Source organism: Physeter macrocephalus, chromosome 4, assembly GCF_002837175.3.
Source record: "Physeter macrocephalus isolate SW-GA chromosome 4, ASM283717v5, whole genome shotgun sequence".
Classification (NCBI taxonomy): domain Eukaryota; kingdom Metazoa; phylum Chordata; class Mammalia; order Artiodactyla; family Physeteridae; genus Physeter; species Physeter macrocephalus.
Genome location: NC_041217.1, coordinates 41429040 through 41446525, shown reverse-complemented (window position 1 = coordinate 41446525; position 17486 = coordinate 41429040). Strand labels below are relative to the sequence as shown.

Sequence of the window (17486 nt, the reverse complement as noted above, 5' to 3'; positions counted from 1 at the left end):
CTCCAGATCCTGCCCTGCTTGGGTGCCCGTGCCCTCTGCTGGGTGACTCAGTGTCCTGCTGGGCGGTCCTCCAGGACTGGAGACCCGATCCCTATCCCTGGCCTCTGACTCTGCAGCTATAAGTGAATGTGACTAACTCTGCAGGACCCTGAGTCAGCGCTCCAGAGACTGTCTCAGGATGGGGGAAGGGTGGCCAGGGGAGGTAGGGTGGGGGTTGACTGCCCTGGAGGACTCACAGCCCCTGGCTTTTCAAAGACCCCTGTGTGGTAGGGTAGGCAGTGGGCAGGGATTAGGGAATGCTTGGCCCACTGGCCAGCAGTGAAATGCCAGCTGCCCCCTGAAGCTCTGGCCAAGTTCTCACTCTCTTTTCCTTTAGCTTGGTGGTGACCTTGGAATCAGTTGCATCTGCCCCGCTCCAGCTGGTTCAGATTTCAGGGAAGCCGATAGGTATTTTCTTCCCCACACCTCAAACCAATGTCACAAACCACTAGGCCAAGTCACAGATAATCCAAACATCAGGGAATCCACAAATAAATTCTCTTTGGTTTTGGAGCATGCAGCTGAACTCTCTTTGGATACGAGGCGTGTTCGGGGCTCTGGGAGTTCACAGAAACTGCTGAGAACATCTCTACTTCATAAAGGCTGGAAGGCTGGCTGATCTGAGCTCATCCCGTCTGACCCATCCCGTCCCATCTGGCCCCCACCTCCTGTCCCAGGCTGAGCTGAGGAGTCTTGATCTCTGCATGGGCTGAGGGCTATGTCCTGAGAGGGGAGAGACAGAGGGCTGGGTTACAGCCCTAGGACATCTGACTGATTTCAGCCCAGCAATGGAAAGTGTTCCTCTAAGGTAATGAGCAACTGGTCACTGAGAGTGTGGGGGGAGGTTGAAAGGCTAGTTCTCAAGCCCTGTAGAGGCTCTAGGCCTGGGACGGAGGGAGGGTATATGAGATAACATAGGTGTTTCCTTCTAGCCCTGAGAGTCCAAGGTCAGGGCTCTCTCTAACCTGACCCTGTGTTGGCTCCTACACCTCCCCGAGGTGAGAGGAGATGAAGGGTTGGTGTTAAAGGGTTTCCTTCCTAGTGCCTGCTAGCCCCTGGAAACAGAAAAGGCTTCTTTCAACAAGGAACTGTATCGAGAAGTCTGGATAACAATGACTTTAAGATCTGGAAACCCATCAGCCCTCTTGGGTTAAGTCCATGACTGATGGGTCTGGTGATGCTTGCCTCTTTTGGGGACTTCTTGGGGCCCGGCAGAGGACAGGGTGGTCTCATTTTCTGCAGCTCAGGACTACCAAGCCTGAGAGAGAGGAATCCAGAAGAGATGGGGGAGGTGAGCCCCGTGGATCCAGTGGGACAGCAAAGATAGACTGAAGCAGCGTTAATAACAGGTGAGCCCCAGTGCTTTACTGAGCAGCTGCAGAATCAGGAAAGGGAAGTGGAATGGGGTCATGATTATGTTCCTGAGTAAAGGTTTCAAGTTGGGCTTTGCAGAGGATATAATTAGTGTGGTTGCTGCTTCTTGTAAGATATTTCACTCTGCGGTGGTAGAGCCTGCCAAAATGGTGTCCTTAGGCATGGAGGCCTTGGGGTAAGGGAGTTGAAGAAATCTCCTTGTGTGGGGCTTGGAGTCGTTGAGCATTCTCCTTAATCAGCAGTTATGTGCTGACCCGTGTCTTACACTGTGTGGGTCCCACATCCCCACCCCTACCTGCCTGCCCACCGGAGCTGAGCTCAGATGGCAGAGCTGTGGCCCTCCGCATGGTCCCAAGGAAGGGAGAATGAAGCTCAACAGGGGACCCAGCAGGGCAGGTGATCAGGCTCCTAGCCAGTCAGAGCCAAGTGATCTCCGCCCCACTGTGTGCCCAAGAACCGAAGGCTACGCCTCAGCAAGCGCATCCTTGATGGCACTGGTGACGTGGAAGTGCAGATTCTGTCCACAGAAGGTGCCCTGAAAGTCATCCAAGTCCAGGGCCCACACCGTGGCGCCAGCCAGCTGCCTGTTCCTCAGGTACCGCACCTGGCAGGGAGACCCAGAGCAGGCAGGGCTGGGTTCCCTGGGCCAGGGTGCCTATGGGGGCGTGCTATCTGGACACCTCCCCATGGGTGAGAAAAGCAGACACCTGAGACCCAAAACACCTCTGTAGCCAAGCCCCACCCTCAGTGCAGGGGGCTTCCCTCCCCCTCTTCAATTTGGGGTGTGCCCTTAGGTACATACCTTGTTTTTGACGCTCTCCTGGTCGTCCTACCCCACCCACTGGTTGCCCTTAGTGGCATAGGGGACCTGCTGACCAAGGAGTCTATGGACTGTGGCTCCGCGGAGGAAGTCGCAGATCTGAGCAGAGAACAGGGCAGGGGTGGTGTGGGGAGCTGTGCTGAGACTTTGCAGGTCACCAGGGGGACGCCACTGCCCAAATCTCTCAGGCCCTTGCTTCTTCCTGCAGGCTACATCTTCCCCTAGAGACTGCAGGCTTCACACAACTTTACTTAAAACAGATGCAAAGATCCCAGGATTCTGTAGCTGCTGTAACCTGAGGGCATTATGGGGGCTCTGATTAGCTTCCTGCATCTTAAACAGGGATGTGGGAAATGGTGCTTTGACACTGAGGACCGGCTCAAGGCAGCACAGAGCAGCAGCAGAGGATGGGCCGAAACAAAAGAACCTACCTCTTGGCCATTGCTTTTTCCTGGGCTAGAAGGAAGGCCCCAACTTGGTGGCCAGAGGGGGTGCAGACAGGATGTGCCTGCCCTCCTCCTCCCTCTTCTCCAGAGTGCTAGGTCTGCTGGAACATTTCTTTTTTAATTTCCAAAGGAGTAAAGTGGGGGTGGGGTGGGAGGCTCACCTTCCCCGGGGCTGCGGGTGCCCTGGGAAATCTCACCTTCTCCCCAGCTCATACCTCATAGTAGGCGAGGGTCCCTTTCTCCTTGGTGAACCGGCCTGGTATTCCTGGCCCTGAGGTCGGGGCTCCCACATCTGTCTTGGAAGAGGCCAAGGGTGAAGCTCCTCCCAAAAGTGGGGATACCCATCACCAGCTTATTGGCCTGGGCCCCCAGCCTCAACACATAGCTCACAGCGTAGTCCTGTGGGTGGGTAGGGCAGGACAGTTTGAGCCGTGAGATGCTGGTGGTCTAGGAGGGGAAAGGTTGTGCAGTTCCCACTGCTGCCTTGAAAGGTGGAGTTCCAGGTCTAGATGCGTCTGGATTTCCCTTCCTTCTGGGAACCTATAATGTCAGTCTAAAAAGCATTGTGTAATTTCAGTCTTGAAAAAAATCCTCTTAGGTATAGGAAGGGATTATTACTGTTCGATAGTTGCAGAAATCTGGTGATTGGCCCAGGTTACACAGCAAACAATGGCAGGTCTAGACTAGACTCTTGCCCCCTCAGCCCCCAGCCCTCTCTGTGCTCTCTTCAATCTGCCCTCTGCCTTCACTAGGTCCACCCTATAGGCCCATCAGGAGATGTCCTGATTCTTTATGGAAGTATCACCTCCCCAGTTACCAGAGCTGCGGAGAATGCATAAACTTTGGGCCTCGGTTTCCTCATCTGTGAAGTGGGCCCTATAACCCCTCCCTTGCAGGATTACTGAGGAGTGGAGAGGTTGGTGTCTGAGCTCTGGCAAGTGGCATGTCTGTGGTCCCCTCTCAGCCCTTCCTCCTTTGGGACACTCACAGCATTGCTGAATCTGTCAGAACTTGTATCTTCCTGGCCTCGGAATAGGGGGCTGTGATGTGCTACGGTCTGGCGCCACGCTCCATGAAAGTCGTAGGTCAAAAGGCTGATGAAGTCCAGGTGTCTGTGGAAGAGTGGATGCAGGGCAAGGCGAAAAATTGAAAAAGCGCACCACCCTAGCAGGATGTGAGCTGGAGAAACAGGCAGCCAAGAGAAAAGCCATTAACCCAAAACCCAGTAGAACCCGGTGATCCGCTGTCTAGGCTGCTGGACCACCTCCCTTGTGCCACACTGGGAAGTGGGCTCAGGGTCCCACAGGAGCATTCAAGGCAAGAATGGGGTTCTTCCAATCTGCCCCCAGCACGCAACTGGGAGCTGGCCTCCAACACACGTCACCCCCTCCACTCCAGCCATATTCATCTTTGAGAAAGCAGATTACAAGTGGCATCAACAGCTAGCCTTGTCGGGAGAGAGCAGGACCAAAGGATGGCCTGAACCTGTGATTCCTCCTGGTGGGGAGTAAGGTTTCCACACGCAGAGGTGGGGGGTCTGCAGGTGGATTGCATGAACATGAGCTTCACGTGTTTGGGGCAAATGGTTGAGAGCCACCTCATTCCCACCCTCTAAGTGATCAATTAAAGCACCAAGTCTACACTCCCTAAGACCCTAAAGAAGATTCTAAAGTCAGAGCGAAGAGCCTTTGTCTCTTACTCTTGGGTTTCCTAAGACCCATGCCTTTGTTCCCCCGAGAGATCAGCCCGCTTGGCTGGGCACTGCTTATCCTCACGCATGAGGAGGCAGGGCGGGGAGGAGGGGCAGGGTGAACAGGAAAGGGAGGGGCTTACCTGCATGGGACAGCACCTTGAGGACTCCCCAGCAGCCTAGAAATGAAAGGTATCATTACTGCTGCCTTTCCCCTCCAGAGACTAGTGACTGGCTGGTTTGTATAACTTTCCCTACTTCCTTTTCCACAGATACATACATTCATAACGACTTTCTCCACTGAGCAGCAAAATACCCCAAATGAAAAGGAAGGATAGGGGTTGTTGTGGCCCATTTGACAGATGGGGAGGCTGAGGCCCACAGAGGGGAAGTGACTTGCTCAAGGTCACACATCTTTGGAGAAACTCGCACTAGAAGCCCAGTCTTCTGATTGTACATGGAGTGCTAGGGCAGAGTGCATCAGGAAGGAGATTCACCGGGATATCTGGGCGATGTCATAGCCTCTGTCAATGGCAATCTTCCCAGCAGACACTGCTGCGCTGAGCAGGAGTTGCTCTGCTCCTGCCTGGGCTTCTCTTGCAAACTCAGCCTTCATTTCCTGGTTGGGAGAGGAGACAGGTGAGTGACGGCAAGCCTTGAGGCGAAAGATCTCTGAGCATGTCATTGGCCTTCGCTGTCTGCTGTAATCTCCAACCTGACTGGAGCTCAGTGGGAACGATAAAGTGGTCTCATCCTCAGACTCACCCATCCTTTTCCTAAAAAACTGTTTGGACCAATCTCATCCCTATCCCCCATGCATACTCATCAACACTCAATTATTCTCTGTCCTGGAGGGACCATGAAAATAGAGAGTGATCCCACTTGGTCCACAGATGATGCCGGAAGATATTTGCTTGTTGGTCTGTGCTTTGTTCAAGCTTATAAATGAGAACACAAAATTAAAGTGATTTATATTGTACCGTGAACAATTTGTTTAAATGATCACTCTCTGCCCCTGGGGTAACTGAGTACCTCTGATGCAGTGCATGCTGGGGAGTGGGCAGTGTCAGTTTGAGAATGAATAGAGGCAGTGAGGAACGGGTGCTCCGCTTAGTGACCTCTGCCTCTTAGAACCCCACCCGACCTCCCACTGTTGTCAAAAGATGTCTTCCTTGCTGTGTAAGATCTCAGGACACAGGCTTGTTTGTCTTATCCCTCGTCCAGATCTCGGGACCCTGCAGCAAAGAGGCCTCGGTCTCCCTTTGCCTGCCTCAGGAGAATATCTCTGAAGACAGCTTCTGCTTTCCCCACTACCTGATGCTCCCCTACCTCCCTGCCCTTTTCCCTGACCCAACCAGCGCCTTGACCAGAGTGGTGAGATGCTGCTTGTCTCTCCGCCCAGGGTAGAGCCAGGCTAGGTCCAGTCCATCAGAGCCATGGGTCCGCAGAAATGGTGGCACTGACTTGATGAAAGTTCTGAGACTCCAGGTGTTGGAGGCTATTTTGGAAAATCTAGAACCGAAATCACGCCAGTAGAGGGCTCAGTACCAATACGCTGGGTGCCTTAGCCCTCTGGAAGGGTCTCTGGGGCATGTGGAGCTGGGAGTCTGAACCCACACAGCTCTAGGAGGGCATGGTTGGGACAGGACCCGCCTCCAGTTATCTTAGAAAGACCAGGTGCTTTGGAGCCAGATATCCCTGGCTCTATCACCTACTAGCCAAGCCACTTTGAGCAGGTTATAACCTGAGCCTCAGTTTCCTCATCTGTAAAATGGGCATAAATATAACATCTCACAGTGCTATTATGAGGATTACATGTGATAATGGTTGGACAGGATGCCTGACACATAGTAACGGCTCAGTAAATGAGAGCTGTTATGGCCATCTTTGCCCCCTTTTTAAAGCCTCCTCCAAGTCTACCTACTCCAGGATGTCCTCACAGGGTCTCCACTCCCAAATTTCCCATTCATTCCATCTCTCTCCTTCCAGCCCTTAGGATAGTATCCCTCGCCGCCCCAAATTTCTTTGTTTTCATGTCTGAGAAGTAGTAAAAAGAGCATTGGCAAGGAATCAGAATTTTATTTTATTTTTTTATTTTTTTTTGTGGTACGCGGGCCTCACACTGTTGTGGCCTCTCCCGTTGCGGAGCACAGGCTCCCGACGCGCAGGCTCAGCGGCCATGGCTCACGGGCCCAGCCGCTCCGCGGCATGTGGGATCCTCCCAAACCGGGGCGCGAACCCGGTTCCCCTGCATCGGCAGGCGGACGCGCAACCACTGCGCCACCAGGGAAGCCCAAGGAATCAGAATATTGACTGCCACCTTGCTGTGTGACTCTTGGCAAGTTCCTTTCCCTCTCTGCGCTCTGATTTCGTGGTTGTACATGAGGCAGGCTCCTGACAACCATTCAGGCCCCTGTGCCTGACCAGTCTGGGGTCCCTGTGACGCCCACCCAGTGGATGAGGAGAAACCTATGCCTCCTCCTATTCCATCAACCTCTGGGGGATGAGTCATCCTAACTTTGAGAACCAAAGTTCCATCCTCCAACAGATAGAAGGGTCTTCAGGTTGGGATTCCTGTGGGGCACAGAGAGGCAGGAGGGCAGGGGTTGAGTGAAGTTGTTGTGACATGGGGTGGCCCCATGTTTAGGAGGCTGTATCAGGCTTCTAGCTTTGGGTGGGAGGCTGAATCAGGCCTCTGAGGTCCTTCCAACCCTGAGATTCAGTGTTCTAAGACTTTCTAAGCATTTGTGGCGGTTACTCTGGGGTATGTTGCCCACATTTGTTCCCTCCAGTGGGGAAGCCAGGATATGGCAAAATAGAGTCATGAGCACTTTCTCTGTGGAGAGGCACCCTCCGAGGATGGAGAGGGTTCCCTTTCCCAGGGGAGCTCAGCTGTGCCTTCTTCTGCAGTCTTCTTCTACACCCTGACACCTGCCCTCATCACTTCTTCCCACTTAAGCCAAGGCCCTCCAATTCTTCACCCAGAGGTGAGTACTGGGGACCTCGCCCATCCTCTTGAGCAGGAGTACTCTGCCCTGAGACCAGCCCTGCTGACCCTCCATCTTCCTCCCTCCCTGGCCAGCCAGTGGCCCAACCCGTTCTTGAGTGTGTTCAGTGTGTCATAGAGCGTCACATCATTCCATTCGCAGGTGTCGATCTCATTGTTGCTTATGCTGGCAAAGCTGTGGATGATGTGGGTACAGAGGAAGGGGTCGATGGCGTCTGGGAAGCAGCTCCCATCACCCTCCCGGTACTGGGACCAGCTGGTGTAGTAGCAGATCAGCTTGTATGCAGCACCTGAGGAGAAGGCCAAGATTGAGCCAGGGGCCCTCTGGCTGAGCCCTGAGCTGAGCACTAATGGGGTTTTGGGGGGCGGGGTTGATGGGCAGACTTGTCAGCAAAGTTAGAATTCTAAATGAAAAGGGCTGGCTCAGGGGAGTTCTCTGTCTGATGAAAATAAGGTCTATTTTAAAAATGCTTAGGAAAGAACAAATATAGTAGATAAATATACTGCAGACTAAGAACAGAACACTGTATGGGGTGAGGGGGTGCTGATGAATAAAGATGAAATGGGACTTGGTACAAGTAAAGAAGGCTTCCTGGAGGCAGCCACTTTGAAGGAGAAGACGGACCCAGCCCCAGACAGCCATATCAGAAGACCCTGGCCAAGAGGGACCCAGCCCCAGACAGCCATATCAGAAGACGCTGGCCAAGAGGGACCCAGCCCCAGACAGCCATATCAGAAGACCCTGGCCTTCAGGCGAGGGTCTTGCAGGACCTTCAGTGGAGTCCTTGATCTGAGAGGCTCTGGCCCATCTCTTCTCTGCCTTCCTGTGGGAGAGCCCCTAACTTGTAACCCACCCAGAATGGCAGTCCCCAGGCCCCTTCAGTCCATCCGCACAGCTGGGGCACAATATCCCAATGGACCAGGAAGTTCCTCCTCCCCGCTCATTCTAATTTTTCCTGCTGCAAAGTAGGCCCTTTCTGCCCTCTTGACTGTGGAGGAATAACAGTGGGCATCACTCATCCATGCTGCTACTGGTCTCCTGTTAGTGGTTCCCAGTAAGCGATTAGTTGAAGCCTTCATTGAACCTGAGCCTTTGAAAGTTTTTAATTTTCAAAAATTTTAAATATACAGAAAAGTAGAGAATAGTATAATAAACACCTATATACTCATCACCTTGGTTTAACAAATGCTAATAGTTCTGAACCATTTGAATCACAGAAGAAACTGGAAAAGCGCTACCTTAGTGGCAAGGTCCCTTCCACACAGCCCTCGCCACACCCCCACCTCCCATGACTTAAAAGGGGTTACTTACAGCTCTGGAGAAGCACCAGGACCACAAAACCTGAAGGGAAATCCAGGGTGAGACCCCCTGCAAGTACCTCCTGCTCCCTGCCCCCCCCACCATAAAGGAATCAAGGGCCTCCTCACACCAGCCTCCTCCTCTCTCTCCCCCCTGACTCTGCTACCCCTCCCACAACAGGTAGGGGGCCAGCCCCTCTGTGGAGCGGCTCTGTGGCCAACCCAGAGACCTGTCTGAGCCACCCTCAGACCCATCCTGGCTGCAGCAGAGAGGGGGGCACGGCGTGGCCTCTTCCTTTGCCCTCAGGCTGCTGGTGCCCAGCTGCCTAGACAGGACGCTTCCCTGGGCCTCCAACTTCCTCTTATACCTGTCCCACTCCACTCCCCCGCACCCCAAACCATCCTATGTACAGGCGCTGAGCTGTGTGTCAGTGAAGGAGCTAGCAGGCTGGAGAGTGGCGGGGGAGGGGCACTGCAGGCCGCCTGAGGTGGACTGAGAAACCCTGGAGAGTTCTGAAAACTTGGGCCAGGTCTTCCTGAGGCACCTGCCAGCAGAAAAGCCATCAGGCAGATGATCTGGGGGCTCCTGTGGCCAGTAACTCAGCCTCCCACTCACTTTTCTCCAAAAGCCAGCAGTTTCTGGGCTTTTCTGGCAGCCTCTACTTTTGCCTCTCCAGCCCTCTGTCCAGGCCCTTGGCCAGGTTGAAACTGGTCACAATTGAGTTCTGTAACCAGCAGTACCCCAAAAAAGGCTGTTATTTATTCTCTCCCTGAGCCCAGCAGCACCCTGCCTGACCCACTCTCCCCGTCTCCAAGCTATTTCCCACAGCTGGCCTGTGCTGATTATTTCAAAGAAAAGCTGGAGAGGAGTGGGAAATTGCTGAAAACGCTCTGAGACCTGGTGCTGTTTTGCTTCCTTTTTGAAATGCCCATTAAAATGAGTATGGGGCTTCCCTGGTGTCGCAGCGGTTGCGCGTCCGCCTGCCGACGCAGGGGAACCGGGTTCGCGCCCCGGTCTGGGCGGATCCCACATGCCGCGGAGCGGCTGGGCCGTGAGCCATGGCCGCTGGGCCTGCGCGTCCAGAGCCTGTCCTCCGCAACGGGAGAGGCCACAGCAGAGGGAGGCCCGCATACCACAAAAAAAAAAAAAAAAAAAAAAATGAGTATGAATCTGGCAAGCCTGGGGCTGCAGCAAAGTACCAAGGAGTAAACATTCAGGGAACTCTTGATTTTCCCCAGGAGCAGATAATCTCAGATCAATAATCTCCACACTCTCACCTCCTCTCTTTTGAAACCTAAGTGTAATGATGCCACCCCTTTCTAGATCCCTCAGTGATTTCATATCACTCTTCAGATAAGAACGAAACTTCTTAACAAGGCTCTGCATGATTTGTTCCCTGTTTGTGGATACATTTTTTTGACCAAAGATCCTGGACAACTCCATTCTTTTCAGGCTATAAATTAATTAATAGGCAGGGAGTGAAAAGTTCAGAACTCCAATTGCCAGAATGGGACAGAGGGCTTCTGAACAGATACCTTTATTTTTACAACCATATTAGGTAATAATCCAATGTTAGCCACACTGATTTCACAGCCCTCTCTTGGTGAGGTCTCTGCCTCTGTCCCCCTTCTCTTCCTTCCTCTCCCTATAAACTGAAACATCTCTTTATTAAGAGAAATGGTCAGAAAGCAGTTTGTCCAGAGTCATACTCACGAATACTAAAGGGTCATGGCTTCACCCTCTTAAGGCGACTAGCCTTCTTTTGTACCCTAGATGATTGGCAGCAATGATAGTCCATGAGAGCTTTCCCTTGTTTGTTTAGGGCACTGAGGAGTGAACTTCCTCTGATCTCTAACAGAAGTGTTACAAAGTAGTAGGCATGTAAAAATTTTCATAACAGGGTGCAGGATGTTAAGAAAACACCTAAGTTCACTCTCTTCCTTTGTTAAAAATTACTTCATAGGCACAGATTAGCCCAAGCCTTGTCCTGTGCTCCCCCAAACCCAGTTTATTAGTTCCACATGTTCTGCATGAAGGTGGCATTGTCCTAGCAAACAGCCAAGACACCCCCTGGGCCTGCCCCAGCAGGATTGGCCAAGGGTCCCATGGCACATCACCTCCCAGCTTCATCTCACGCCATGCCCCCTTCACTCCCTATAACTCATCCATTCATGCCTTCTTTCTTTTATTTGCTCTACTCTCTCCCACCATAGTGCCTTTGTATATGTCATCTACTAGCCTGTCAATAACTATGAAGGGCCTGAGATTTTATACTACTTGCAAGCTAATGAGATAGACAGAATCTCATGGATTCTGGCAGAAGACACAAGAACCCTAGGTCAGAGACAAAGGACTTATTCATGGCACGTCAAGCAGCATGAACTTCAAGTTTGCATCACTTCCTGTGAAGAGGCAGCTCTTTTGAGTTGCTGCCTAGGCATTTTACAGTATAATTCTGCTCATACCCAGAGTCTGGACATTTAGATAAGGACCTGAGTTTAGGATTCCAGCCACAAGGTCCTGCTTTGCATTTCCCAGGACACCTTTTTAAATAAGCACTTAAAGTTGAGCCTCGAAAAGTTAGTGGTGCTCCCCAACCGCCTTATAAGTTAAAGGTGCTTACTCTGTCTCCTGCTGGCTTGTGACCCAGGACAGAGGATTGCCCCCCCCCCACCAGCTCAATGCACACCTCCCTCCTCTGTTTCTGGAATCTGTAATACATCTTGTCACAAATTCTTTGTGTGAGTGTATTGAAACTGTGCCTTCAATCAAAACAGCCCTGGCGTTTTCATCTCCCCAAAGTGGAAGCTCAGACAGTGAGGGAGCTACCTGCCCACCCTGTGTATATGGTTTGTGCATCCTTATTCAGCAGGTCATACTCTGCATAATCTTTGTGTGTGTGTGTGTGTGGTACGCGGGCCTCTCACTGTTGTGGCCTCTCCCGTTGCGGAGCACAGGCTCCGGACGCGCAGGCTCAGCAGCCATGGCTCACGGGCCTAGCCGCTCTGCGGCATGTGAGATCTTCCCGGACCGGGGCACGAACCTGTGTCCCCTGCATCGGCAGGCGGACTCTCAACCACTGTGCCACCAGGGAAGCCCTGCATATTCTTAATTAAACACACCTACTCATCCTTCAGATTGCAGCTCAGTAGGCACCTTTGGAAAAGGCAGACTCCCTAGTGAGGGAAAACCCCTATTGGGGCTGTCAGTGTACTTTGTACCTCTCCTCCTAGCACGTGACTCGGTTATAATTTTACATCTCGTGTGTCAGTGTGGATGTCATTAATGTCTGCCTCCCTCACTAGACTATAAACTCAGTAAAGGCAAGGACTGTGTCTGTTTTATTCACCTTTGTGTCCATCCCTAGTGCTTGACACATAGTAGATGCTTAGTAAAGTATTTATTGAACGACTGAAAAAATGAATGATCTCAAGTTGGTACATAACTCCAAACTCTTCTATTTTGTTTGGAAGCTGAAATTCTAGAAATTTCATCTCTTTCAATAGTTCTTGTCACCTTGTGAATAACCAACTCAGGAGGTATGATGAAATCGCAAAACAAACATCCTGACAATTTTTCCCTGGTCCAATTGTTCTAAACCCCCACGCTGCTCTTATCATTTGTTTACTCATTCAACCAATGCTTACTGAGCACAGCACAGTTGCCTTGCACCGTGGGAGGTGGTGAGGGCAGAAAGGTGAGTGAAAACAGAGAATCAGTGCCTGTCCTCATGAAGTACATGGTCTGGCAAAGAATGTGGACATTAAACAAAGGATCACGTAAATAATTTATTACAACTGTGAAAAGTTCAACAAGGCAATTCTGAGGGTTAGGAGAGTTTATAAAGGGCTACAGGTGGTCAGGGAACTCTTCCTTGGGAAATGATGTTTCAGCTGAATTGTGAAGGAACAGGTACTAGCTTGGCAAAAACATGTGAGGCAGAAGAAACAGAAGAAGCCTGGGGTGGGAAGAGACTGCCATGTTCCAAGACCTGGGAGGATTCACGAGTGGTTGAAGCACGAAGTAGGGCAAGAGAGGCACAGATGAGGCTGGATCAGGATGCTGTGGGTAGACGGAACCACCTCGGAGGACAACTTTCTGGATCCCAGGGGTGGCCTCTTAGGCGTAACTGTTTTGAGGATCCGTTCCTTTTGCATGGAGTGTCAGAGCAAATGAAGGTGGTGTTAACATCCCGCCAAATATTTGAGGGGAAGTTCTTTATTTACAGGCAGGTATCTTCCTCCAAATTCATTTCCAAATCCTCAGCTCCAGCATGGTGTTAGTGTCAGCACATAGTAAATGCCGTCAAAGACTCAGAGACAGAAACATTTGGACAAATAAACAATTTACTGCAAAAGGTAAAAGGGAGTCCAAGTTCAGAAAGAAAGATTGGTTTGTCAAATACAAATCACAACAAGTATTTAAAGGGAAAAAAAGATGACCAAGGCTACAATATTCATGGTAGAAATCAGCAGCTTTCTCACATGTCCATCATATTCACAGTTTATCTTCACTTGTTAGCATAGTAAAAATCAAGGAGAAAATTGTTTTTGCCAGAGTCCATATTTATGAGAAATAGTCAGAGTTTATTATTTTGGAGTCCTGAGCCAGTCACGATAGCCTGTTGTTTTTGGATTATCTCCAGATGTGGAATGTCCCCACCCCCACCCCCCAGTGGTACTCAGTCATGAATGAAGCAGAACCAAGTGTCAGTTTTTGCTTCTGCAGTTTTTCTTTTCCTGTGGGCAAGTTCATGCCTTTGAGAAAACCTAAGCCGATTAACAGTTTTCTGACTCAGTGTTATTAAATTGATATTTCGTTTTATTTGACTAAAATTTATTTCCACAGGCATAACAAGAGGAGTTGATGTAACATAAACACTTCCTTTTTGAGTGGCTAACAGAATTAGAGCCACATGATATTGAGGCTTGACAGTGAACTTCTGTCTGGAGGCTTGTAAAACTCCTAGGGCTGGGAATAACTTTTATGTGTCAGAAGAAATTTTACCATCCTTATTAGCACTATTTTCTCTAAGATTCCCATATTTGTTAATATGCCTGCCAGGAAATGAAATTTTTATTACCTGTAAGGCTGGACTTTCATAAGTCATAAAGCCATCCCAGAGAAGTTTTCCTGGGAGGACTTCATAGATGTCATTCTCACATGTAAAATGTAGTCTTTGTTCCTTAATAAAGGGCTTATCACACCTAATTAAGTGGAATTTTTGGCATAGTGAATATTCAATTATATTCTTGTAAGAAAAAGGACAGATTCTTATTGAACCTATATAAATAATCTACATGACCATAAGTATTAAATCACTCTAGAGGTAAATAAGGTACATCAATTTGGTTCCATTGCCTCAAACTTATAAAATAGGGAATTAGGCCATAAAAAGTATAGGAACTGGGAGGGACCTTCAAGATGGTGGAGGAGGAAGATGTGGAGATCACCTTCCTCCCCACAAATACATCAAAAATGCATCTACAAGTGGAACAACTCCTACAGAACAGCTACTGAACGCTGGCAGAAGACCTCAGACTTCCCAAAAGGCAAGAAAATCCCCATGTACCTGGGTAAGGGCACAAGAACAAAGTAAAAGCAGAGGCAAAAGAATAGGGACAGGACTTGCACCTTTGGAGGGAGCTGTGAAAGAGGAAAAGTTTCCACACACTAGGAAGCCCCTTCACTGGTGGGGATGGGAGGTGGGCGGGGTGGGGGGGAAGCTTTGCAGCCAGGGAGGAGATAATCTACATGACCATAAGTATTAAATCACTCTAGAGGTAAATAAGGTACATCAATTTGGTTCCATTGCCTCAAACTTATAAAATAGGGAATTAGGCCATAAAAAGTATAGGAACTGGGAGGGACCTTCAAGATGGTGGAGGAGGAAGATGTGGAGATCACCTTCCTCCCCACAAATACATCAAAAATGCATCTACAAGTGGAACAACTCCTACAGAACAGCTACTGAACGCTGGCAGAAGACCTCAGACTTCCCAAAAGGCAAGAAAATCCCCATGTACCTGGGTAAGGGCACAAGAACAAAGTAAAAGCAGAGGCAAAAGAATAGGGACAGGACTTGCACCTTTGGAGGGAGCTGTGAAAGAGGAAAAGTTTCCACACACTAGGAAGCCCCTCCACTGGTGGGGATGGGAGGTGGGCGGGGTGGGGGGGAAGCTTTGCAGCCAGGGAGGAGAGTGCAGCAACAGGGGTGCAGAGGGCAAAGCGGAGAGATTCCTGCACAGAGGATCGGTGCCGACCAGCACTCACCAGCCTGAGAGGCTTGTCTGCTCACCCGCCGGGGCGGGTGGGGGCTAGGAGCTGAGGCTCGGGCTTCGGAGGTCAGATCCCAGGGAGAGGACTAGGGTTGGCTGCGTGAACACAGCCTGAAGGGGACTAGTGCGCCACAGATAGCCGGGATGGAGTCCGGGAAAAAGTCTGGAACTGCCGAAGAGGCAAGAGACAATTGTTTCGGGGGGCACGAGGAGAGGGGATTCCTTCCCCATCTGCCCACAGAAGGCAGAGCACCACCTAAATGACCTCCAGAGACGGGCACCAGCCACGGCTGTCAACTCAGACCCCAGAGATGGGCATGAAACACTAAGGCTGCTACCGCTGCCACCAAGAATCTTGTGTGCAAGCACAGGTCACTATCCACACCACCCCAGGAGCCTGTGCAGCACACCACTGCCAGGGTCCTGTGATCCAGGGACAACTTCCCTGGGAGAACACACAGCATGCCTCAGGCTGTTGCAATGTCGCACTGGCCTATGCCACCACAGGCTCACCCCACATTCCAATTATGACTACCGTACCCCTCCCTACCCCTGGCCTGAGTGAGCAAGAGCCCCCTAATCAGCTGCTGCTTTAACCCCCTCCTGTCTGGGTGGGGAACAGACGCCCTCAGGCGACCTACACCAAAGGTGGGGCCAAAACCAAAGCTGAACCCAAGGTGCTGAGCGAACAAAGAAGAGAAAGGGAAATTTCTCCATGCAGCCTCAGGAGCAGCGGATTAAATCCCCACAATCAACTTGATGTACCCTGCATCTGTGGAATACCTGAATAGACAATAAATGTTCCCAAAATTGAGGCAGTGGACTTTGGGAGCAACTGTAGACTTGAACTTTGCTGTCTGCAACTGATTTGTTTCTGATTTTTATGTTTATATTAGTTTAGTTTTTAGCGCTTGTTATCACTTGTGGATATGTTTATTGGTTTGGTTGCTCTCTCTTTTATTAAAAATTATTATTTTTTATGTTAATAATTTTTAAAATTTTATTATTTTTTTAATTTAAAAATTTTTTCTTTCTTTTTTTCTTCCTTTTCTTCCGAGCCATGTGGCTGCCAGGGTCTTGGTGCTCTGGCCTGGTGTCAGGCCTGAGCCTCTGAGGTGGGAGAGGTGAGTTCAGGACATTGGACCACCAGCCCCATGTACTATCAATCGGTGAGAGCTCTCCCAGAGATCCCACAATCAACTTGATGTACCCTGCATCTGTGGAATACCTGAATAGACAATAAATGTTCCCAAAATTGAGGCAGTGGACTTTGGGAGCAACTGTAGACTTGAACTTTGCTGTCTGCAACTGATTTGTTTCTGATTTTTATGTTTATATTAGTTTAGTTTTTAGCGCTTGTTATCACTTGTGGATATGTTTATTGGTTTGGTTGCTCTCTCTTTTATTAAAAATTATTATTTTTTATGTTAATAATTTTTAAAATTTTATTATTTTTTTAATTTAAAAATTTTTTCTTTCTTTTTTTCTTCCTTTTCTTCCGAGCCATGTGGCTGCCAGGGTCTTGGTGCTCTGGCCTGGTGTCAGGCCTGAGCCTCTGAGGTGGGAGAGGTGAGTTCAGGACATTGGACCACCAGCCCCATGTACTATCAATCGGTGAGAGCTCTCCCAGAGATCCCCATCTCAATGCTAAGACCCAGCTCCACCCAACGGCCAGCAAGCTCCAGTGCTGGACACCCCATGCCAGAACACTAGTAAGACAGGAAGACAACCTCACCCGTTACCAGAGAGGCTGCCTAAAATCATACTAAGTTCACAAACACCCCAAAACACACCACCGGACATGGCCCTGCCTACCAGAAATACAAGATCCAGCCCCACCCAACAGAACACAGGCACCAGTCCCTCCCACCAGGAAGCTTGCACAAGCCACTGGTTCAACCTCACCCACTGGGGCAAGACACCAAAAACAGCGGGAACTACGAACCTGCAGCCTGCGAAAAGGAGACCCCAAACACGGTAAGTTAAACAAAATGAGAAGACAGAGAAATATGAAGTAGATGAAGGAGCAAGGTAAAAACCCACCAGACCAAACAATTGACGAGGAAATAGGCAGTCTACTTGAAACATAATTAAGAAAAATGATAGTAAAGATGACCCAAAATCTTGGAAATAGAATGGAGAAAATACAAGAAACGTTTAAGCAGAATAAAGAAAAAAGAATGAAAAGAATTGAAGACATTCTCAGAGGTCTCTGGGACAACATTAAATGCACCAACATTCGAATTATAGGGGTCCCAGAAGAAGAAGAGAAAACGAAAGGGACTGAGAAAATATTTGAAGAGGTTATAGTTGAAAACTTCCCTAACGTGGGAAAAGAGTCATTCAAGCCCAGGAAGCACAGAGAGTTCCATACAGGATAAATCCAAGGAGAAACATGCCAAGACACATATTAATCAAAATATCAGAAATTGAATGCAAAGAAAAAATATTAAAAGCAGCAAAGGAGAAGCAACAAATAACATACAACGGAATCCCCCTAGGTTAACAGCTGATCTTTCAGCAGAATCTCTG

General features: G+C 49.8%; 1 protein-coding gene across 1 annotated transcript; it reads right to left on the bottom strand.

Annotated features, from left to right (window-relative positions):
- Window positions 1–860: 860 nt before the first annotated feature.
- CHI3L1 (chitinase 3 like 1) lies at window positions 861–10806 on the bottom strand. The gene is given in 10 exon segments (XM_028488135.2): window positions 861–2017; window positions 2216–2332; window positions 2895–2990; window positions 2992–3078; window positions 3668–3791; window positions 4867–4988; window positions 5731–5909; window positions 6888–6943; window positions 7465–7759; window positions 10794–10806. Coding segments are annotated over 10 exon segments (1230 nt in total). The 3' UTR covers window positions 861–1876.
- Window positions 10807–17486: the final 6680 nt, after the last annotated feature.